Here is a 25,237-nt window from a genome sequence, read left to right as displayed (position 1 = left end):
AATTAAGATGATTCTGAGGCACCATCCCACATTTATCAGATTGGCTAAGATGACAGAAAAGTAAAATGACAAATACAGGAGGGAGTGTGGGCAAATTGCCCCCTAATGCACCCACTGGTGGACTCGAGAATTGATCCCACTCTTCTGGAAAGCAAATCAAAACTGCAACCTTGGGAGGAGACTCATCATGGCTCCAAGGCCTCCGTGGTCACCGAGCCCAAGCTCCCACCTCCCGAGCCGGGAGAACAGTCCGGGCTCCCAACTGCTCCTCGGGTTCTGTCCCGCAGCCTGTCCTGACTGCACTAAGCTCCCCCAAGCCTTGGCCCCCCGAGCCGCAGCGGCTCTGCCCCTGGCACCCAGACGGCACAAAGCCAGAGGCCTGCACGGGAAGGCGGGACCCGAGGGCAAATGCTGCCCCGAGGCCTAGAGCTCTGTGCCCCTGGCCCGACTTGTCGCTTTCCTTGTCTAAAAAGTGAAAGCTGTTCTCGGCCCCCAGGGCCCCTGGGATGGGAATCGGACAGCGAGGATCTCAGCGCCGCCTGCGGAGAGTCCTCGGGACAAACTGGGCTCAAGCAAACGGGGACCTGGGGCCCAGAGGCGGCGAGGCCCTTGTCCCTGGGCCGTGGCCGGGAAGCTGGGCCACAGACGGATGGGGCTCCCCCCAAGCCCCTGACAGAGCCCGGTAAATGCGAAGCTAAGGCAGCAGCCGCTGCTCTTCGGGCCAGAACCACAAAGGTCCTTTATCCCCAAAGATAAACAAGCAGGGGCTGCTCGGCCACCCAGCCCGGAGCTGCAGGGCCAGAGCGGCCCCCCCCGCCCCCCCCCCGCCCCGATATTGAGAATCCCAGCAGAGCTCAGGACAACCTGAGCCCCTCCCCTCCCCCTCCCCCACCAGGGCCAGAAACAAGCTCCCCACGACCGCGGAGAAAGGGGCTGCTCTGCGGGAAGGGGGGGGGGAAACGCCCGCCCTCGGAGGCGCCAACCCGGCCGAGCAGCCCCCTCCCGGCCCCTCCCTCCACGCTGGGGCCGCGCCGCCCCGAAGCCCCCCGGGCGCACACAGCGCGGAGCCGCCTCCGCCAATACGGGGTGCGCAGGGCTGCGGCTTTCGGGGGAGGAGGGCTCGGCTTCGGCGACCCCGGGCCAAAGCGGCCGCGCCCCCTCCCGCGCCCCGGGCTCCCACCTTTGCCGCCGTCCCGGCTCCCTCCGGCCAGCCTCCGGCCGCCCGCCGCCCCTCCCGCAGCTCGGCCGGCCGCCAGCCCCGGGGATGACTCAGCGCGGCCGCCGACTCCCCGTTTCAGATGGAATTTCCCAAGCTCCGGCGGTATCCGGGGAGCCCCGCTCCCCCCAAGCTCCGGACCCTCGGCTGCGGAGCCCCCCCAGTCACCAGCAAGGTTGAGCGCGAGCGCCCCCGGTAACCCGGCCGACGTGCGCCCCCCCGGGCTGCAGGGCTCCGGGACGTGGGTTGGCTGCATCCATTCCGGGAGAGGCAGCGGGGAACCTTCGCAGGTCTGCCCTTGCCCTGAGAACCCTGCCTCAATTTCCCTGATGTGTCAGCGGTTACTTGGAGCCCTGCATCATTCAACACCTGTTGCTGAGCCAAACACAAGCCCCCCAAGTACTGCCATGAAAGCCGGGGAGACGCCAACTTCCCGAATTCCTCCCCTTGACGCCTCGGGGCACAGGGCCTTGGGTCAGGACAGCCAGGACCCAGCCTTGGACTCTGCCCCTCCCCCACTTGGGTTCATGCTGGCCCTGGGCCGGGCCGCCGGGGCCTCAGTGTGCTTCTCTGCCAGGAAAGGGGGCTGCAGTCAGTGACTTGGGAGGTCCCATCCTAGCATCAAACTCAAGGAAATCATTACAGTCCCTGAAAGTGAAGAGGAAACATGGTGGTTGGGGCAGTGGGACCCACGGCCCAACTCTGTGCCAAGGAGAAGGCACCGGGCCCCCAGCCTTAGTTTTTGGATCCCTAAGACAAGCATGAAAGTGCTGAGCTTGTGGTCAGACCCGAGTTCCGATTCTCCCTCCCATAACACCCATGTGGCCCGGAGAGTATTCCTCAGTGAAGGACACAGGGCCCTTCCTCAGGCCCTCCCAACCTCTGATTCGGAGCTCCCCTGCCTCCCCCCCAGCTCCCACGCTCCCCCCTCCCCCACCAGTGCCACCCTGCATAAAGAACAAACTCAGCCCTTACTGGGATCTGGGTCCCTTGATCAATCAACACGTTAATCAATATTTATTGTCTCCCTTATATTTCAGGCTCTGTGCTAAGCACGGGGGATACAAAAAAAAGGCCAAAAGCAATAGCACCTTAGCTATCTCCTTCATGAGACTGTTAGGAGGGATCTGTCATCATGGAGGGGCGAGAGTCGCCGGGTTGGCACTTCCCCGTCTCCACCTCCACATCTCATCCCCCGGCTCTCTGAACCTGCTCTGACAGTGGCTGTCATCAGAGGTGAGAAACCTGGGGGTCGGAGGCCCTCGGGGGAGCCTCCAAATGTAGGTGACTCCAGTGCCCAAATGGTGTGGAACAGCAGGAACGTGGCCCCTCACTTCTGCAGAGAACGGAGGGACGGTTCTCCTGGTTCTCAAGAGGTCTTTGCGAATTGGGGAATCAGAAAGGGGTCGGCCAGTTTGCACCATTTTTTCATCTTTTTTTTCCTATTCTTTGCTCCCTTTCAGAAAGGGAGAGGAAGATACCCAAACATATAAAGCTGATGGCAATGCCAAAGTTATCAATAAAAATTTAAAATTAAAAATAAACACGGTCCTTCAAGCAACATGAAGCAAGTTCTCCTGTCCCTGGGGTGATAGGATGGGATGGCGCCCTTCTTGAACCAAACACCTGATGTCTGCTTTTGTCTTTTGTTTTATAAGGCCTTTTTCCCAGGAGGCTACTCTGGAAAAGAGCCCATGGCCTGGAGCTTGTTCCCCCTGCTTACTGAGCAGAAGAAGCAAAAAAAGAATAATAACAATATCTGGAGTTACAGGACTTCCCAGTTCCAAGGTTCTGGTACACACTTGTCCCCTTCAGAGGCAGGGTGGAATCTGTACCTGGAGTCAGGGAGCCTGGATTCAAATCCATCTCTTATCCTTTGGATCTGTGTGACTCGGTATCTTGTAAGATGGGGACAATAATGGCCCCTCTCAGTCTCTCAAGGTTGCCGTGACAATACACAACAATATCAGTTATTACGATCACATACGTTTCTAGAGTCGGTGATTTACAATCCGGTGACCCAGCGAATCTCCAGTCCGGTCCCTGAAAATACCCAAACTTATATGTCATCTTCAGTTGGGCCTTTTACTCAAGATGGCCGAACCATAATCCAGGGACCCTTCTTGGAAGCGGGAGGAGACTGAGGCAGCAAGCTTCATTCCCTGCAGCGATGGCTGACTTCTTTAACGGGGGCTCCAAACAAAAGGCGCTTGAACGCTGGCTGCCCCCATTCATCATGCAGGGACATGGTTCCTGTCACTGGCTGGGTTCTGCAGTAACCTCACAGCTGCAGCTGCCTTCATGTTGGCACTCGGAACAAATCCCAAGCTGAACAGTCAACTTGGGCCCCGTTCAGGTTCCGCTGGCCCTCCGCAGAGTGACTTTGAGCTGGATCCCTCGTGTCCTTCTCCATCAGCTGAGGGGGTGAGCGTCTAGGGGCCTGGTATCCTTGGAGTTTCATTAATAGGTGTTTGGTAAAGCTGTCACCCTCCTCTTCCTGGGATGAGGAGTGGGGGCAGGCAAGAGAGCAGTAGATGCCTGCCTTAAGCCACTAGAGAAATGGGTCTGTCAGCATGAGCCCTCCACTTGAGCTCAAGTGTAGACCACTCACCCACCATATCTTAAGAGAAGCACTTCAGCATCTGGTAACCAAAGCACCTTCTCTGGTGTCCACACCTAGTGAAGAGCAGAGATTAAGGGGTAGTCCATGGCTTCCAGCTGTTCTAGCTCAGGACCTGGAAGATCCTTAGAGTACAAAGTCCATACCCTAATGAGACCTCATCTGTATGTCTGGAACCCTCTAGATCCTCACAACTGCTTTGGGGATCCCCGGCTTCCTCCAAACTCCTCGAGAGTTGCCTTTCCTACTCCTCCAGGTCAGTCTCCCCTCAGAAGATGCCCTGTATTCAATGTAAAGGCACACTATATGAAGTCCCTCTTTACACTCCAGAGAGGATTTTTAATATAGATTCCTGCCCTCTTCTCTTGGTTAACTCGCCTTTATAGCAAACTCAGAATTCTATAAAACTCATTTTGGCTTTATCTGGAGACAAAAGCCATTCAGAAATTATATGTGCTGATTGAAATTTAGAGAGAGCAGATATCTTTCAAAAATTAGTGGGTCCAGTTTCCCTGGCCATAATAAGGCCATGTTATCTGTTTATTTTGAATGTTATCTACTTATATTTGAATGTTACCTATTTATATTTGAATGTTATCTATTTATTTTGAATGCTATCTACTTATTTTGAATGTTATCTATTTATATTTAAATGTTATCTACTTATTTTTATAGAAACACAGATGAGTAGACATCTCTACACATCATCTCTCCCCTGATAAAATGTGAGCTCATTGAAGGCAGGCCTTGCTTGGTTGACTCTTTGCAACCCTCCTGCCTCGGACCTTGGCCTGTGGAAGCATTAATGTCTCCAGCACTAATTAAATTGAGGCAGATAAGCATCAGCTGGTCCGTTATTTACTCCAAGGCGGAACCAGCCCGGCAGCCGGGCTACTGAGTCTGGGCTTTTCTGAGTCCTCACACACTGTGCAGGTGATGGAGCTTGTAAGTTCATTCAGATGATTGTCTCCGAAACAAGAGCAAGGGGCAGACATCAGGGGATGACACCGAATCCCCTCCCGAGGCTCAGTGGACCCAGTTCTAGGTCTGACGAAAGAAGGAACCAGGTCCCCACTCTGCTCAGTGGAACATTGGCCCGATTCCCTAAGAACCAACTGAACAGACCTTTTGGGTTTCTCAGAGAGAGCTTCTCTTGCTCACTGTGCTGAATGTACTTGCTGGTTTTGCCATAAAACATGTAAAATTTACAGAAAAGAGCAAGGAAGGAGGGAATCCCAAGGAGTCAGAAATAAGCCATAAATGGAAACCATGAAGAGCAGTCACTCGGCTCCAGTCTCCCCCATCAGCAAGAGAAGGAAGCAGCTGGAGGGAGGGTCCTAGGCCCATAACAGGCCTTTACTGCAGCAAGAGGCCCAGGATGTGGCAGGCCTGGGGCCCAGCCGGAGGGGGGCAGCTTCCCCCAAGAGCCAGCTTCCCAGAGGCTTCCACAGCTTGGGCTGAACCTGACCCCAAGTCTCATCAATCTGGGGGACCCGCTCCTTCCCCACTGCGGAAAGACCTCCCATATCCAGGCTGCAGCTGACTGGGGACAAGCACAGGCTGGAGACAGGCTAGAGGCAAGCAGCGGTTCTTCCTTAACATCAATCCTGCTCTGACCACAAAATCAATGTTTCTATAGAGGAAATGGAGCAACTTCCCCGAGACTGATCCATCCCCTGCCCCCAGGCACCGGGAGCTGCACCGAGCAAGGCTTGGGATCAGGATTCTGGCCTCACACACCAGCTGTGGGACCCTGGGGGCTGTTTGCCTCAGTTGCCTTATGTGTAAAATGAGCAGGAGAAGGAAATGACCAAACTGTCTGGTATTTCTGCCAAGAAAATCCCAAATGGGGGCACAAAAAGTTGAGCACATCTGGAAAAAACTCAACAATAACAACCCAGGACTTACAGGGGCTTTACATAAGAGTGTGAACACAAATCCAGGGAGCTGGACAGCTGTCGGGTCCCGGGGGGGGGGGTCCTCTGGAACTGTCTGGTCTAACCTCGGTTGGACACGGACCCCAAGGAGCCTAAGCTTTGCTGAGGGGGGGAAAACATTCTGAGGCTGAATTAATTTCCATTCATTTCTCCTGAGGCTGAAATTGTAACCCCTGCCCCTTGGGAAAGGTTCCAAGGAGGGGGGGAGAAATGTCCACCTGCCTCCCCGGGGAGCCCTCCCTGTCCCTCCCACTGACAACAGATTCACTTTGGGCGGGAAGCCAAGGGGTCGGGAGCTTCTGGGGAGAAGCTAGACATAAACATTGATTGCACATCAGCATGGCCTCCCCCCGCCCAGCCCCAGTCCCAGGGGGCACAAGCTGAGTAAAATCTGGGTTGATCCCGCTCTTGTGGCTGAGAGATCCGGGACTCCCAGGATAAACAAGAAGGATGCTGGCTTCTCTTCCAGCACCTCTGCAGCCTTCCCCATCCCACAAATGTTTCTTGTCCAAAACAAACCCAGGTGAGTCCGGGGTTCAGAAGCTACCTTGGCATTGAGAAAGTCTCCAGAGCCAGAAGCGACTCGGACCTTCCTGAGCTGGGTCTCTATCCGCTGAATGACAACCTCTCTCGGTGTCCGAATGTTCATAAGCACTTCCTTCTCACATCCCCCTCTCTCCAATTAAACTAACCACTTTTTAAGAAAAGGTGCCATGATTTCCTACCTCGTTTAAATGACGGTACCCAAAGTAACTCTGGAATATGGGCAGGAAGTGACAGAAGAGAAAGTCCAGTTAAAATAACTATGGAATATGTAAAACACTTAGGTGTGTTCCTAAAACATACATGAACTTGATGGATATAATTACAAAGTATTCTAGAAACAAAGACGACATCCAGGGGGACTAGGATTGGGAAGACAAGTTCAAATCTTACTAGTTCTGTGACCCTGAACAAGTTAGAACCTCTCTTCCCCTCAGTTTCCTCAGCTGTAAAACTGAGGTCATCACTCCTCCCTCCCAGGCCTGTGGTGGGGATCAAATGAAATAGCAAAGAAAACAGTAGGCGATTAATAAATGCTAGCTGCTGCCATTGTCATCCTCAGATCTAAATAACCAGAGACAGATTGATCGCTCATAGATTGGCCAAGTCCACGTGACCAAAGTCATTATACCACCCTAGCTAAGGTTTTTAGTCAGTGCCGTGCCAAGCTACCCAAGGGTAACCCGACAAAGGAGAAAAAAATAATCATCAAAGTCATTTGCAGGAACAAAAAGCCAAAAATCTCAAGGAAATGGTTTTGATTTTTGCTTGTTTTTTGTTTTTTGTTAATAGGAGAACCAGATCTAATGAAGCAGAAAGGTCGATCAATAGAGCCGATGATGTACAAGGGCCATAAGTTAGTGCCTGGAACGCTCAAAGCCCTCAGTCCACTTCTGAATCAAAAACTCATGATTCAACAAAAACTGCTGAATAGGCTGGAATCCAGTCTGGCAAAAAGGAGACAGAGACTGTACCTCCCACCTACTACAAAAGAAGTACTTTCAAGATACTTAGTAAAGGTTCCCATGACATCATAAAGTAGAGAAGCCAGTAAGAAATACTCGTCAGATTCATCGGGAAGACAAGAGTTCCCAGTCAAATGCAGGACAGAAAGGATGATAAATGGACACCTCGGATGGCATAAAATGTCAGTGTCTTTGCACAGCTTAAGTTAGAAGGGAGGAAGGGAAGAACTGGAGGCAAGAGGGAAACCGTGCAGCGAGTTTCTCCAATAATTTCTACATTTCTTCCTATTATGCTCTAGCCTAAATGGAAAGGAAATTATAAAAAAGGGTGAGCTTCAGGAAAATCTAAAACACAAGGATGTGCTTTTTGCACCTCATCCAATACACACCTAGTTTGAGTCCAACTGGGTAAGAGTTCAAAGCCTTGGAGACCCCAAAACGCCTGTCCCTTCTCTCAATGATGAGAGCAGGTCTATCAGGAGCTCCTGAGGTTGTGCAGCCTTACTAATATTGGGACAGTGCCGGGCAGAGGCCAAAAGGGTCTCCCGTTAAATTCTGCTTCTGCTACAAATGAGCACAACCCTTGTTCTGAACTTTAGTTTCCTCTTCTGTAAAATGGGAGTAACAATATCTATCACTTGTCTCTTCTAAAGCTGCTGTGAGAACCAAATGAAGCCTCAGACATCATGAGGTACTACTCTGCCTCGGCTCCAGGCTGCCTTTCTAGTACTGTTTTGTGGTAGCCTCACCTCTCTCTTCCCTCCGTGTGCCCTGTAATTCAGCCAAACGGACCTGCTTGTATACCAGGGGTTTACCATTCATTTCCCACCTCTGGACCTTTGCACAAGCCGACTATGATGTCGAGGATGCATTCCCCATTCACTTCCACCTCTCTTCATGAAAGGCTCAAGTATCATCTCCTCCAAGAGGGAAGCCTTTGTCCCCCTGAAATTACTTTGAGCATATCTTATGATTACTTGTCTTGTTTCCTTTTCTTTTTTTGTTTTTTATTTTCAAAACATGTGCATGGATAATTTTTCAACATTAACCTTGCAAAACCTTGTGTGTCAATTTTTCCCTCCCTTTCCCTTACCCCCTCCCCTCGCTGGCAAGTAATCCAATATATGTTAAACATGGTAGAAATAAATAAAAGGCAAGTCCAATATATGCAAATATATTTATCCATTATCTTGGTGCACAAGAAAATCAGATCAATTATACACGGCAACAACAAGACTATACAATGATCGATTCTGATGGACTGTTCTCTTCAACAATGAGAGGATTCAAACCAGTTCCAATTGTTCAGTGATGAAGAGAATCGGCTACACCCAGAGAGAGTCCGTGTTCCATTATTTGTTGTAGGATTAAATCATTGCTAAACTAGATTTAACCATTGTCTCCTCAATTCCACTTAGTGCCTTGTTTCAAGTTCTGGCCCATAACATCTCCTTGTAGGATTAAATCAATCATACTGAACCATCGAAATGAGATAACCATTGTCTCTATCAATTCCACTGATTTAGTACCTTGTAAGAATCCTTTGTTTCAAGTTCAGAGTTCTGGCCCATAACAGGAACTGAATGTGGACCACGACACAGCATTTTCATGCTTTCTGGTGATATTTGCTTGCATTTTGTTTTTTTTCTCAGGCTTTTTTTTCCTCCTTGATCCGATTTTTGTTGTGCAGCAAGATAATTGTATAAATATACATCTACATATTGGATTTAACATATATTTTAAAATATTTAACATGTATTGGACTACCTGCCATCTAGGGGAAGGATCAGGGGAAGGAAGGGAAAAATTGGAACAGAAGGATTTTCAAGGGTCAATATTGAAAAAATACCCAATGTTGAAAAATTTTTGTAAATAAAAAGTATAATAAAATAAAATAACAAATGATTAAAAAGGAAAAAAAGAAAAATCAGATCAAAAAGGAAAACATGAGACAGAGAATAAAATGCAAGCAAACAACAACAAAAAGAGTGAAAATGCTAGGTTATGATCCATACTCGGTTTCACTCTTTAATTACCCGTCTTCATGAATATTATTTCAATCAACAGAATGTAAGAATTTTGAGGGCAGACCATTTCCTTTTGCTTTTGGATCTCCTGGACATGACCTAGTGTGTGCCACATAGTAGGTGTTCGATAAGAGGTATATGGGATCACATTGAAGCATGATTTTTGGACATCTCACATGACTTTAGACATGAGAACTACTGGTCTTTCCACTTCTGTTCATTGTGTCTAATACAGGCCTGATGAGAAGGCAACCATATTGTGAAGCACAAACAGTATCTTTTCAGCAAGGTCAGCACAGTCGTTTTGATATGACTGAGCACACTTTGCTTCATTTTGTGTGAGCTTCTCAGAGACACAAGAAATAAAGCATCATCCTGGTCAGCTTCAAGATTCCAGCTTCAGATACTCACTCTCTGACCAAAGATGTCCTGGAAAAGTCACTTTACCTCTGCTTCAGCCTTCTCTGTAAAATGGGGATAATAATAACACTCCTCTCCTAGGGCTAGTGTCAGGATCCAGTGAGATGATAATTATGGACTTCCAGGTCACATGAGCAAAAACAATGGCAAACTAGACATTTTCTCCCATTTCTATGACGTCTCAAACCTCTCAAAAACAGAAATTCCGTGCTAAGTTAAAGCAACTTCAGATGTCTCCTTAGTCTAGGACACCTGGAACACAAAAGGGTTTTTTTTAAATCCGAAAACTAACCTAGTGATCCTGAGCTGCTTCAGAAACCCTCCCTACCTCTTGCACTCAAGGCCAAATTGGCCCAAGAACACAAAACAGGCCTTGTAACACTCCATTTCACCTCGTTTCTCCCTTCCCTCTTTCCAGCGCCTCAGAAGCTCCGGCTCCAGGCTTCAGACGTTTGTTTAGGACCCACCATTCATCTCAGCCACATCCCTTCAGGGCAAAATCTGGACAAGGGCTGCAACCCAGAAGCACAAGTGCTGAGGGAGACCTGGCTCTGAACTAGCGGCTCAGAGAACTGAGGAACAGAGGGAGCAGCACAGGTCACCATGTATGTGGGGGAAAGGGAGCCTGTGCAGCGCTTCGCCAAGCCTGATCTGCAAAGTCAGCAGAGGCAGAGACCGAAGGTGGAAGGTGATCTGTGGATTTCCAAGTAGATGGAACCCAAGAAGTTTTGAGATCTAACCTCTAATGAAACTACAGTCAGAGGGGAGGGAGTCAAGAAATGGATAATAAGGTAAATGAGGGGTAGTGTGAATAAAGGTACCAAGGATTGCAAGGAAAAAAATCTCGACAAGCTTGAACATAAGATAAATAAACAAGAAAAACCAGAAACAGCAAAGAAAACATGAACCTCAGAGATAACTGTAAAGAGTTAGCACAGTGCCTGGTACATAGTAGATATGGAGGAGATGACATATATATATATGTCATCTTCTCCATATCTATTATTAATTGTTATATTTATATAATAATTTATATCATATAATATTTATATAAAACATATTGTATTGTTATATAATAAATATATATTATTAATAATGTTATTGATTAATTTGTTATTATTACTAATTACTGTTACTGGTCTATGAAAAGCTCCTTTTATGTGCCATTTATAAGACTCTGTCTCTGATTTAAAGGGTTGCTCTGTATGCATGAATGTGGTTCAATAGAAATTAGGAAATCTGCTCTATTCAACCACAGCTAACAAGTAAGTAACTGGTAACTGTGAGAGTCCTTTTGGCAGGGACACCTGAGAGATTCATGTTCTATGATTCGAGACAACAGCATCACTAAAACTGAGCAAAGAATTCTCTTCAGACTACTCTAGACCACACTACACTACACACACACACACATTCACACACTCACTCACACACATTCACACACTCACTCACACATATTCACACACACACACACTCTCACAGACAACTCACACATGCTCATGAACACACACACTCACATACACTCAGACACACATACACACACACACACACTCTCTCTCTCTCTCTCTCTCTCTCTCTCTCTCTCTCTCTGAGGGGCACAAAGATTCGAACTGTTGAAAAGCCATGGCATTCTTAGGATGCACACGCTCATCATGAGCCGTCCTTGGGAACTCTGGGGTTTCTCACTGGCATTCAGCCAATCATTTGAGTAAGAGGTTGCTTAGTCCCTGAGGGGCTTTGGGGAGCTCCCAGAGGACCAACCTGCCCACTGGCGCCACCCTTTTCTGTTCTCTGCTCTGCTCTTTAGGTCTCTATTTTCCACCAGGAAGAGGAATCTTTGCACTGGGTGCCTTACAAGTTTTCCTTCCTAGGCTTCTCTTGGGCTCCAAGTTACTGAAGCTTCCCCGAGGCAGAGAAGGGTCTCGATGGCTACCACGTCCTTCTCCAAATTAAGTGAAAAACTGAGAATTAAGCAACAATTATTATCACTGTCCCTGGCAGCTGTCGTTGTAAGTATAGCCGCAGCATTTTCATGGTGACTCTGTGACCCCATTTAGATTTTTTCTGGGACAAATATGGGGGGTCATTTCCTTCTCCAGCTGATTTGGCAGATGAGGAAACCAAGGCAGGCAGGGTGAGTGACTTGCTGCCAGATCTGAGCTCAGGAAAATGGGTCTTCCTGACTCCAGGCCCGTCTGCTATTCACTGTGCCAGTCAGCTGCCCACTCAATGTCTACCTCTCCTTTGAAGTCAAACTTGAATTTCACATCTTTTGGGAATTATCCTTTCCCCCAGAGCCCCCAGAATCCTACATTTGCACCCCTCTGGAGAAGTAAGCATGTGATATTGTCTATGGTACCTGTACTTGTGCCGTTCCCTATCTACCCACCACTAGACCGTGAGTTTCCATGAAGGCAAGAGAGGCTGTTTTACCTACAAGTCATATCTCCCCCAGCGTGCTGAGCACAGGACTTTGCACACAGTAGGTGTTAAATAAATGCCATTGTCCTAAATGCCAAGTCTTGCAATGGGTTGAAGAGATGCAAAAACAAAGCAAGCTCCGGATCCGGTGGGAAGAGGGAGAGCTAAGACACTGCAAACGACCACAACAGAAGTGATGTTGCAAAGGCAGGATTTGGACTCCACCTGAGTTTTCACCTCTTGTCTCCCTCTCAGCTTCTCTGAGAGTCAAGCCCTGTGATGGATGGACCACTTTGTCTCAAACGGACCTAATGCTGGCTTTCTCTTAAACATTTCCTACAGAAGGGGAGATGGTTACGTGTGTGGGCTGACTTCAAAGGGCAATGCTCTTTACCAAATACAAGGAAATGAATGGTCCAGCTGGAAGCTAAGCAGTCCAGAGCTGTCCATGGTGAGAGCCTGAGATGTCAGTGCTCAGCCTGCCCGCAGAATGGGTACGCTGACAGTGGAGGGACAGTGGAGGCTGAAAATCCTAAATCGGACTTAAATCAAAGTTCGGTCATAAAAAAAGCTGCCAAAAAACCCATAGGGACTAGGTAGGAGGGACGAGAGGAGAGGGGGAAATGCTCCCTGCAAGTTTTGTTTATAGGGCTCCGGGACAGCCTGGTCCATGTGGATCTTGGAACAAAATCAGCAGAGAGGACGTTGCAGAAGTGAGCAAACTCTGCAGGCACTTTGGGGCTCAGGGCTCCCCCACTGTCCCAGTTGAGACAAGGAGAAGCAGCAGGCTTTGGTGAAGCAAAGCTGCCCCCCTCTTTCCCCGTCCCCCCTTTCTGAGGAAGTGGGCTTCAAGCAAGAGAAGCTGAAGGGCTACCCAACATTCCTGCCCCTTTTCATCCTCCTGCCCAGCTGGAGTCAGAGGCTCGCCGGTTTTGGCTCATTGCCTTCCAGTTATTTGGGGGCAGAAGCCAAATTTCAATAGAGATGAGCTTTTTCTTACAGTCGTCTCATTTACAAGGCTCTCGAGACAGGATGTCAATACCTGCCCAATGGCCTAAATGCTGAGAAGCCCAAATACTCCCCGAGCTCTGCCCCTACAAGGAAAGGTTGAACTAGCAGTTAATGACATTTCTAGATAAAGTACCCATTTCTGGGGGGGCCACAGTCTGATCTAAAGGGACTGATCCTGGCCCAGAGGAGCCCAGCCTGGAGGCCTTTGTCTCCTCCGGGTGCCAAGGGAATAAGCTTAGGACATCCTTTCCTATTTGATGAAAGCAGGAAGATAGAATGTCAGACCTGAATTCAAACAGAGACGCAGACACCAGTTTCATGACTCTAAGCAAGTCAATTAACTTTAAAATGGAGATCATGGTTTTGTATTCCAGGGATGTTGTACGAATCACAGGATATTTGTTAAGTATTCAGCACAGTGCCTGATGTCAATATTGTTTAAAATGCTTGTTTTCTTCCTTCCTTTCTTTTCTCTCTCCCTCCTTCCCTCCTTCCTTCCCTCCTTCCTTCCTTCCCTCCCTCCTTCCTTCCTTCCCTCCTTCCTTCCTTCCTTCCCTCCTTCCTTCCTTCCTTCCTTCCCTCCCTCCTTCCTTCCTTCCACAAAGAATGAGACCCAACAATTCTCATATTCTATGTCTGGAAGTCTTGGGCAATAAAATTAGCCCATATCCTTAGAATTCAAACTCTGCACTTTATATCATAGTTCTTGTGGAAATGACCTGCATGGAACCCAAACCAGTTCTTGCTGACAATGAGACTCTTCTCCATATGTTCATATTCACAGATGACATTGTACACATCTTGTAAAGCCCTGGAACGCTTCCATTTCCCCCCAAGGTTTCCCTCTTTTAGCTCTAGAACTTTCCCTCTGGTTATTATTTATTTTGTATGTTAGTGCTCTCATACACAAATAGAAATGGGGGTCACTGATCTATATGTAAGAATCCCTGTGTTCTGAATATTGAATTAACTTTAAAAAATAATGTTATCTGCATTTTGTTGTATTTTTATTTCATAAAATATCTCCCAGTTAGTTTTTGTCTCTTTGGGGCCGACATCAGGAGTGTTATGGGTCACATGTGTGGCAGGTCTGCTGTACATTTTTTGTGCACAATTGTTTGCATGTCTTCCCCCATTAAATTATGTATTCCTTAAGAACAGAGATTGTCTTTTGCCTTTCTTTGTATCTCCAGTATTAAGCATAGTGCCTAGGATATAGAAGATACTTAATAAATGCCTGGTTTGACTGACTATTTTTAACTTCATGGTTCAACCCAAGAAAATGAAATGGTTTCCCCAGTAGAAATAACATGAATGAAGCATTAATATCTGCTTTGGTTCTGTCCCTAAAAACCATAACATCTTTCCAGCTGACTAGCAGCTGAGAACTCCTCTATTTGTTTGGTTCCCCTATTAAAATGTGAGTTCCTTGAAATCAAGGACTGCCCTGCTCCTCTCTTTGTAACCTTTAGACTTATCATAGTGCTTTTTGTACATAGTAAGTGCTTAATAAATGACTTTTTCATTCATCCATTTTCTTGTAGTTCCATTACCCCACCCATCCATTAGTTCTTCCCCCACAACTACCTGTATACCTGCCCAGGTGGTCTGAGTATTTTTTTAAATCCTCTTCATGGAGGACTCTCACTCATCACATTTTACTACAAAACAATAATCATCAAAACTCCTTGGTACTGGCTTAAAAATAGAAATGGACTCACGGAGTAGACTAGACAGAAGAATCAGAGACAAATTCAATAACCCAAAGACATATAAACCCCAAAACAAAGCACTTGAGTAAGAACTTCCTATTGAACAAATCTTTATGGGAAAATAGCTCAGAATAAATCCAGTTGAGACTGGCATCTTCTACTTTGAACCCAACATCTACAGTCTCCCCCACAGAAACCATGACTGCTGGTACCAACCATATCTTTAAGAGGAAATGGGATCTAAAATGACTGTAGACGATATAAAGTCTGGGATTCTACCTGACAAGACAAAACCAGGGACTATATGAACACACTATAAAATACTTTTCACACAAATAAAGTCAAATCTAAACAATTGCTAAAATATGAATTGCTCATTGATAGGCTAAACCAATATGATAAAAATGACAATTCCATCTAAGTTAATCTATTTATTCTGTGTCACACCAATTAAATGATCAAAAATGATTTTGTAGGAAAAGAAAAATAATAACAAAATTCATCTGAAAGAACAAATACTCAAAGATATCAAAGGAATTGATGTGGAAAAATAGCATGTGACCCAGGAAAAGGATTCTGGGAGATAACTATGAACCACCACTACACAGAAGTCCCAATCCCTCTATTTTTGTCCACCTGCATTTTTGATTTCCTTCACAGGCTAATCATACACTATTTCAAAGTCCGATTCTTTTTGTACAGCAAAATAACTGTTTGGACATGTATACACATATTGTATTTAATCTGTACTTTAACATATCTAACATGTATTGGTCAACTTGCCATCTGGGGGAAGAGATGGGGGGGAAGGAGGGGAAAAATTGGAACAAAAGATTTGGAACTATCAATGCTGTAAAATTGCCCATGCCTATAACTTGTAAATAAAAAGCTATTAAAAAAAGAAAAATGACATGTGAAAGAGATAATCTTGTCATTCCAGATCTCAAACTGTAAAACAAGTTCATACTGGCTAAATATAGGAATGGTGGCTCAGTGGAATAGATTAAGTACAAATTATACTGTAGCAAACGACATAGTAATCTGGTGTACGGTAAACCCAAAGATCCAAGCTTTCGGAACAAAAAACTTATTATTTGACAAAAACTGCTAGAAAAACTGGAACACAACATGGCAAAAATTAGGTATAGACCAACATTTCATGTTATATACCAAGATAAGGTCAAAATGGGTACATGATTTACACATAAAGTGTGATGCCATAAACAAATTAAGAAAACATTGAATATTTTATCTGTCAGATTTATGGATAAGGGAAGAATTCAGGTGCAAAGAAGAAATAGAAAGCATTACAAACAAAACCAATATTATAAGGAAACCAGAAAACAGGGGGAAAATATTTTGCAACAAGTATCTTTGATAAAGGCTTCATCTCTCAAATACATGAATCAAATTTATAAGAACATAATCATTCCCAATAGGCAAATGGTCAAAGGATACAAACAGCAGTTTTCAAATGAAGAAATTAAAGCTATTTATAATTATATGAAAAAAATGGTTTAACAATTCTCAGATAAAGAAATTGAAACTATTTCTAGTCATATGAAAAGATGCTCCAAGTCATTATTAATCAGAGAAATGCAAATTAAGACAACTCTAAGATACCACTACACACCTGTCAGATTGGCTAAGATGACAGGAAAAAATAATGATGATTGTTGGAGGGGATGCGGGAAAACTGGGACACTGATGCATTGTTGGTGGAGTTGTGAACGAATCCAACCATTTTGGAGAGTAGTTTGGAACTATGCTCAAAAAGTTATCAAACTGTGCATACCCTTTGATCCAGCAGTGTTACTACTGGGATTATATCCCAAAGAGATTATAAAGAAGGGAAAGGGACCTGTATGTGCACGAATGTTTGTGGCAGCCCTGTTTATAGTGGCTAAAAACTGGAAACTGAGTGGATGCCCATCAGTTGGAGAATGGTTGGGTAAATTGTGGTATATGAATGTTATGGAATATTATTGTTCTGTAAGAAATGACCAACAGGATGATTTCAGAAAGGCCTGGAGAGACCTACACGAACTGATGCTGAGTGAAATGAGCAGGACCAGGAGATCATTATATACTTCAACAACAATACTATATGATGACCAGTTCTGATGGACCTGGCCATCCTCAGCAATGAGATCAACCAAATCATTTCCAAAGGAGCAGTAATGAACTGAACCAGATATGCCCAGAGAAAGAACTCTGGGTGATGACTAAGAACCATTACATTGAATTCCCAATCCCTATATTTATGCCACCTGCATTTTGGATTTCCTTCACAAGCTAATTGTACAATATTTCAGAGTCTGATTCTTTTTGTACAGCAAAATAACGGTTTGGTCATGTATACTTATTGTGTATCTAATTTATATTTTAATGTACTTAACATCTACTGGTCATCCTGCCATCTGGGGGAGGGGGTGGGGGGTAAGAGGTGAAAAATTGGAGCAAGAGGTTTGGCAATTGTTAAAGCTGTAAAGTTACCCATGCATATAACCTGTAAATAAAAGGCTATTGAATAAAAAAAAATAAATATTAAAAAAAATGGTGTTAAGTCACTACTGATTAGAGAAATGCAAATTTTTCTAATGTTAGTGAACACTAGTTCACCAACACTTCTGAGGTACCACTTCATATCTATCAAAGGGGCTAATTTGACCCCCAAAAAAGGAATTTGATGTTGGTGAAAATATGGGAAAACTGGGACACTAATGTATTTCTGGTGGAGTTGTGAACTGATCTAACCATTTGGAAGAGCAATTCAGAACTACGCTCAAAGAGTCATAAAACTATGCATGTCTAAGGCTATATCCCAAAGATGTCCAAAAAAAGGGGGGGGGAAGCACCTATTTTTACCAAAAAAAATATTTATAGCAGCATTTTTTATTGTGGCTAAGAATTGGAAATCAAGGCATGCCCATAATTGGGGAGTGGTTAAACAAGAAGTGGTATATGATTGTAATTGAATATTATTGTGCTATAAGAAGTGACAAGAAGTTAAACAAAATAATAACTAAATCTATCTGCAAGAACTAAGGGGCAAGAATATCAAGGAAATTAATGAAAAAAAATGCAAAAGAACATAGCCTAGCTGTAGCAGACTTAAAACTAAATTATAAAGCAGCAATCAGCAGAACTGTTTGGTACTGGCTAGGCCACAGGGTGATGGATCGATGGAATGGATTAGGTACACAAGACAAAATAGAAAATGATTATAGTAATCTATTGTTTGATAAACCCAAAGAGTCCAGTTTCTAAGATAAGAACTCATTCTTTGACAGAGACTGGTGAGAAACTGGAAAAGGCATGGCATAAAATGAGAATAGACCAATAACGCAAAATAAGGTCAAAATAGATTTAGACATGATTTAGACATAAGGAGTGATACCATTAACAAATTAGGAGAACAGGAAAGAGTTTATATATTCTATCTATGGAGAAAGGAGGAATTTATGACCAAACGAGAGAGAACATTATGAAATACAAAATGAATAATTTTGATTCTATAAATTAAAAAGTTTTAGTAAAGAAAATCAAGATTAGAAGGAAAGAAAGCTGAGAAACAATTTTTACAGCCAGTGTCTCTGAAAAAAGGCCTCATTTCTCAACTACATAGAGAACTGAATCAAATTTATAAGAATACAAATTATCCCCCAATTGATAACTAGTTAAAGGATATGAATAGGCAGTTTTCAGATGAATTTAAAGCTATCTATACTCATATGAAAAAAGTGCTCTATATAACTATTGATTATAGAAATGCAAATTAAAATAATTTACACCTATCATCTTGTTTAATGTGGCAGAAAGAGAAAAGAGTCAACATTTGTTGGAGAAGATGTGGTAAAACTGGGACACTAATATATTGTTGGTGGAGTTGTAAACTGATCTAGCCACTAGTTCAGTAATGCATGACTACTACTTGATCTAGTTGTACTCCTACTAGTTCTGTATCCCAAAGAGACAGTGAAAAAGGGAAAAATACCTACCCGTACAAAAATGTTTATAGTAGCTCTTTTTGTGTTGGGAAGAAACTGGAAATTAAGGGAATACCCATAAATTGGGGGATGCCTAAACAAGGTGTACTATATGAATGTAATGGAATATTAGTGTGCTAGAAGAAATTATGAGCAGGCAGATTTCAGAAGGGCGACAGTAACAGCAGTCTCCAGACCTCTCAGCCCACAGCTCCAAGAATGACTTTTAAAAGGTCAGCAGGAAAGGTCTGAGGCACTACAGTGTGAGAAAAGTCCCCAAAAACCAAGAGTGAGCTTTGGGAGTCACTGAATCAATAGTGGCGGCAGCAGCAATGATAGCCATGGCTTCCAGAGGTATCAGCCCATAGGTAGGGGAGTATAATGGCTGGACAGAGGGAGGAGACAGTGGTCTCTTTGCTGGCACTAAAGCAGACTTTTGTTGCTTTGCCCATACTAAGATCCAGATAGCCATGCTGGCTCAAAATACAAGTCCTTAGGAAGATCTCTTCTGCCGCACAAAACTGCTGAAGCTTGAAACATTGCATCTTCCCCTGGAAATAGAACCCTACTTTAATAAAGGAACTTACTTAAATAAAGCCAAATAATATGCTAGGAAAATGAGCAAACAACAGAAAAAGATTCTGATAATAGAAAGTTACTATGGCTACCAAAAAAAGATCAAAATACATACTCAGAAGATAAAGTCAAATTCCCTACATCCAAACCTCCAAAAAAAATGAATTTGTCTCAGGTCATGGAAGGGATCAAAAAAGACTTTAAAAATCAAATATGAGAGGTAAAGGAAAAATTAGAAAAAGAACTGAGAATAGTGCAAAAGGAAATACAAAAAGCTAATGAGGAGAAGAATGCCTTAAAAAGCAAAATTGGCCAAATGGGAAAGGAGGTACAAAAGCTCACTGAGGAAAATAATTCCTTAGAAATTAAAACTGAGCAAATGGAAACTAATGACTTTATGAGATATCAAAAAACAATAAAACCAAAAGAATGAAAAAATAGGAAAAATGGGAAATGAGTATGGACCACAACATAGCATTCTCACGCTTTCTGCTAATGTTTGCTTGCATTTTGTTTTCTTTCTCAGTTTTTTTCCCTTCTTGAACCAATTTTTCTTGTACAGCAAGGTAACTGTATAACTATGTATACTATAGTGAATTTAACATATATTTTAATATATTTATCATGTAATGGATTACCTGCAATCTGGGGAGAAGTGGGGAGGAGAGGATAATTTGGAGCAGAAGGCTTTGCAAGGGTCAATGTTGAAAAATTACATGCATATGGTTTGTAAATAAAAAGCTTTAATTTTTTTAAAGGAATATGGTAGGCTGGGGAGCTATTGGAGCTATTATGAAGCCCTTTCAGTGAGGCTCTCCTCAATCCTTTCTAAACATTCCTATTCTTCCCTTGATGTGCTATGGCTGTGAATCAGGAAACACTAGGATTTCTGAAGAATTCTGAACCCGAAATTAGGGGAGGACATGTGGGTGCACAAGGACAGCCTACTGGCTTCATACAAGAGGAGGGGACAAGAGAGAGAATACAGCAATTGGTCACATAGTAAGGAATGACCACAAGGGAAAGACAAAAGATGGAATCCATGTTGGTTCTCAGGTAGAGGCAAAGAAACCAGCCCTCTGGTGGAGCAGATGGAGCCCTTGAACTCATTTCACAAATATGAAATATAAATATTTCAATCAGGGGGAAGACGCCTAGAGGACTTTCATCTCTGCTGGTACAAGCCAGCCCACAAAACCACAACAAAGCTCTGGCTCTATCTGGGGATAAAAGTAAGAACTGAAAAGGGACAAAGTGTCTACACTCATCCACCTTCTGGCAAATTGGCTCACTACTCCATTAAATGGAGTAAGTTAGACATTTGTAGAGCCACGGGCAACTCTCCTAGGCTCAGAGTTGCAAAGCAAGTGCATGTCTATATTGTTAGAGAGTTTCCTCTCTGCAAATTTCCTACTCAAAAGAAATCAAAAGTCTGAATGGAATAGGGAGAGACAGAGATAGAAATAGACACAGAAACAGAGAGACCTAGAAACAGACAGAAAGAGATAGAAAGAAAAAAAAGAGAAGCTTAAGAAAAAGGAGAGAAACTGAAAAGAGAAAGACTGAAAGATAAAGAAGAAAGACTGAGAGACAGAAAAACAGAGGTAGGGAGACTGATATGAGAGACACAAAAGAGACAGAGACACACTGAGAGGGGGCAGTGATATTGTCTGAGGTCAGAAGAAAGCATGTAATTAATTTAAGAGTGTTCCATAGGTCTAATAAGTCCAGAGCCTCACCATAGTGGACATCCTCTCCTTGAAGAGTACAGTTAACAATCCATAGACTCATTGATACTACTTTCCTCCATAAAGACCTCTTACGGAAGCCAAAGGCCTTCACTGATGTTCACTGAGCCTGTGGCCAGGCCAGAGGCCATTACTCATTATGTAATCAGTCACCTCCTATTCTGGTCACCCATCTATTTGGTATCATCTCTTCCACTCCTCTCTGAGACAGAAGGAAACCTTTATGGTCACCTGGTCTAGCCCACCCCAAAGGCCAAGGCAACGGAAAGCCCCTAAGCCCTCACTTCAGAGGTTTCTGGCATTTTACACCCCACAGGGAAGTCAGCCCATGCCCGTTCTTGGTTTCCCTGCCCTGAATGTTCATTTAAGGTCACAGATGGACTTGGTAGGGAGAGTCAGAAGGTAGGGCCTTCCAGAAACCTTCCACAAGTAGAGCAGGAGTAAAGCCTGTAAGTATTGGCTCTTTGAAGGCTCCCATTGCCTTGAGCCTGAATCTCTTTCCTATAGTAAAATTTACTTAAATTTTTTCTCTCCAAATCCCACATGAATAAAAAGTACTGTGATTGTAACCCATTAGCACTGACTACAAAGATTAATGGATCTGAATTAATCATTGAGATTATACAAAATCTAAAATTACCCAGAACAAGAGATTAACTTTCCCTCAGCCCAGACCCCACCATCTTTACAGCTTTTCACCGGACAATCACATTAACTGAGCATGATTATAAATGGGAAGGGGATGGAGGGAAAAAAGCCACCTCTAAGCTCTTGAAAGCCACATTCTAAAATTCTTCCTCAGTTTCTGGACTCCCGCCGCCCTAAATCCCCCACAATGCTTTCAGGATCACAGCACTGTCACTTGGAAAGGATCTCCGATATCATTCAGTGAGGACAAGAAGTCTCCCTGTGGGGGTGAGAGAGATCTAGGGATCTCTCCCTGATGTTCCAGCAGAATTGCTTTCTCTAGTTTGGAGACTCAGAGCTAAGAGAGGAATAAAAAGGACGGTATTTCCTAGAGTGGAGTATTAGCCTTTATGCTGGGAAACCCATCTAGGAAAGTGCTAACATGAGGGGCAAAGAGAAACGGTTGAAAAACCACACCCCTCCTCCACTGCTACCAAAGGTAAGACAAAGTACTCTTGAGGGGAGGCAGAAAGGGTTTCCAAGGACTGGTGCTGAGGACTATGGCCTCCTCCTCTAATGTTCCATCTCTCTCTCCTTACTAGTTCCTTCTCTGCCACCTACAAACATTTCCAAGTGTCTCCATCCTTAAAAAAGGAAAAAGAAAAAGCAACCTTGCTGGAGCCTCCCATCCCCACTAGGATCTCTGCTCCCTCTTGACCAAACTCTTTGAAAGAGCTCTAGATATTGGGCCTTTATGTCTGCTACCCCTTCTTCTTAACTGTCAGCAACCCAGCTTCCCCCCTCCATCATTCAGCTGCAGTGGATGGCTCCAGACTTGTCACCAGGCTCTTACTTGCCAGGTCTAATGACTTTCTGGAGTGCTCATCCTTCTCTCTGCTGCAGCATTTCTCACTGTCTTGACCTCTTGACTATTCTCCCCTTGGGACATTCGTCTCTCTTAGTTCTCTTCCTATCTGTCCGATTCTTCTATCTCTTCATCCAGGTCATGTTCACTTACTGTGACTGCCCCCCCCCCCCACTGTAATATTTTGGGTTCTCTCCTCTTTTCTCTCAAATCTTACTCGATGACCTCTTCCCTAGGGCCCAAGTATCATCTTTATGCAGTGACTCCCAGATCTATCTATCCAATATCACAAGATTTCTTCTGGATATTTAGAGTTGGATTTTCTATAAGGAGCTCAAACTCAACACGTCCAACACAACTCATTTTCTTACCTGACAAACCCATTCCCCTTCTGAACTTCCCTATATCTGTCAGTGTTACCATGTCCTTCCAGTCAATCAGCCTCAGTATGTTCCTGGACTCTTCAGCTTCCCTCATCCACCTCCCCCATATTAAATCAGCTTCCAAGCCTTGTCATTCCCCCCTGCACCACATCTCTTTGCAATTTTCCTTTTCTCTACTCCTGCTACTTCCTCCATGACTCCCTATGGTCCCCATCACCTGGCTGTTGTGACAGCTTCCGTTTGGTGGCCCCACCTCAGGATTTTCCCCTCCTACTTCATCTCTCCCAAGAGGCTGAGGTAATTTTCCTCAAATATACATCTCACCACATCCCTGTCCTATTCACCAATGCTAGTGGCTCCCCATGACTGTAGGGATCAGATCTTCTCTTTGCCATGTGAATCCCTTCACAACTTGGGCCCACTTGATTTTGGTTTACTTACATATTACTTTCTTCCACATTCTCTATGGTTCAGTCAGGTGATTTTCCTGCTTTTCCTCACCCCAGACCTCTCTCCTCCATGCTTGGAATGTTTTCCCTCCTTGCCAGAATCTGGTTTCCTTCTGTATCTCGCCCAAATGACCCTTCTGTGGGAGGTCCCTGAGCTGCCAGTGTCTTCACTGCTCCCATTCACGCACAAATAAGTAATACAAGTACAGTTACTCTCTGCCTGCTTTTCTATGTGTTTTGTACATGTATGTAAGTATGAATTGTGCCGCACAGTGTTTCTCTCAATAGAACATGACCTCCTTGAAGGCAGGTTTTTTTTCAGTTTTATCTTTGTATCTCAGGCACTTAGCAGTGGGCCTCACACATAGTAGAGCAACTAATAATTGTTTGTTCATTGACTGAATAAATAGCACTGGATTTGGAGTCAAAAATGACTCCACCTTTGTCTCATCACTTTGTGTGCTCTTGAGGGAAACCTTTCTTCACCGGTAAAATGAGGGAGTGGACACATGAGCAAAAATGTTTGTGGCAACTCTTTGTAGTGGCAAGGAAATGGAAAGTGAGGGGATGCCCATCAGTTGGAGAATGGCTAAGTTATGGTATATGAATATTATGGAATATTATTGTTCTGTAAGAAATGAGCAGCAGGATGATTTCAGAAAGGTCTGGAGAGACTGACAGGAACTGATGCTAAGTGAAATGAGCAGAACCAGGAGATCATTGTACATGGCAACAACAAGATTATATGATGATCAGTTTTGATGGCCAAGCATCTTTCCAACAATGAGGTGACTCAGGCCAGCTCCAAGAAACTTGTAATAGAGCCATCTGCACTTTCAAAAGAGAGGGCTATGCGGACTGAATGTGGATCACAACCTAGGATTTTCATCTCTTTGTTGTTTGCTTGTTTTTGTTTTCTTTCTCATTTTTTCCCTTTTTGATCTGCTATTTCTTGTTCAGCATGGTAAATGTGGAAATCTGTGTAAAAGAATTGAACATGTTTCACGTATATTGGATTACTTGCTGTCTTCGAAAGGGAATGATGGGAAGGAAGGCAGAGAAATTTGGAACACAATGTTTTACAAGGGCAAATGTTGAGAAGTATCTTTGCATGTATCTTAAAAGTAAAAAGCTATTATTAAAAAAAAGAAAAAGAAAAAATGGGGGGTAGAACTAGATACCTTCTAAGGTCCCTTCCAGGTCTAAATCTCTTATGTGGTGAAAATTGAATTAGTCAGTTTGCCTGGAACATAAAATGGAGATTCATGGGAAATCAGGCGTGAAAAAGATGGAGCCAGACTGTGGAGGGCTTTAAATGATAACTTAGGGCTGGGGGCAATAAGGAGGCCTTGTAGCTCCTCAGCAGGAGAGTACTACATCAGACCCACATTTTAGCAATAGCATGTTGATGGCTGTGGACTGCATGGACGAAAAGCTGGAGAGACTGGATACAGAGGCAGCAGGTGGGAGGCAATGAAGACAGATTAAGCTACAAAGCTCCTGCTGCCTAGGGGATCCTGGTCTCTATCTTACACCAACAAGCAAATGAAGATGGGGTTTTGATCTCTGGAGAAAGAATGAAAAGGCAAATGGAGTTAGGAAAAGCCATTTGAGTTTTCCTAGGGAACAAAAGCCACTTTGAAACCTAACCAGCCAAGGAAAGATAACTCAACGGGGGTTTTCCAAGGAGGTGGTCTTATTAATTATTTCAAATCTCTTAATGGCCCA

General features: G+C 44.3%; 2 protein-coding genes across 14 annotated transcripts in view; one reads left to right on the top strand and one right to left on the bottom strand.

The window, feature by feature from the left end:
- JAKMIP3 (Janus kinase and microtubule interacting protein 3) overlaps positions 1-25,237 on the bottom strand; it is a 164,511-nt gene that overhangs the window by 133,946 nt on the left and 5,328 nt on the right. Inside the window, exon 1 of one of the 13 annotated variants that reach the window (XM_031957050.1) lies at positions 1,181-1,232. The exons of the other annotated variants lie outside the window; for them this stretch is intronic. The gene's annotated coding sequence lies outside the window, so the exon portion shown is untranslated. Of the gene's footprint in view, positions 1-1,180; positions 1,233-25,237 lie in introns of those variants that run through there. 13 annotated transcript variants of the gene reach the window in all.
- Positions 106-3,652, top strand: LOC116421048 (nascent polypeptide-associated complex subunit alpha, muscle-specific form-like). The gene is made up of 4 exons (XM_031949397.1): positions 106-286; positions 497-682; positions 896-1,807; positions 3,459-3,652. Exons 1-4 carry the CDS (start codon positions 106-108, stop codon positions 3,650-3,652), a joined length of 1,473 nt encoding a protein of 490 aa, XP_031805257.1.

The sequence above is a fragment of the Sarcophilus harrisii genome, chromosome 2, assembly GCF_902635505.1.
Source record: "Sarcophilus harrisii chromosome 2, mSarHar1.11, whole genome shotgun sequence".
Classification (NCBI taxonomy): Eukaryota; Metazoa; Chordata; class Mammalia; order Dasyuromorphia; family Dasyuridae; genus Sarcophilus; species Sarcophilus harrisii.
Note: the sequence above shows the minus strand (reverse complement) of the source record. Positions and strands in the feature narration are given on the sequence as shown.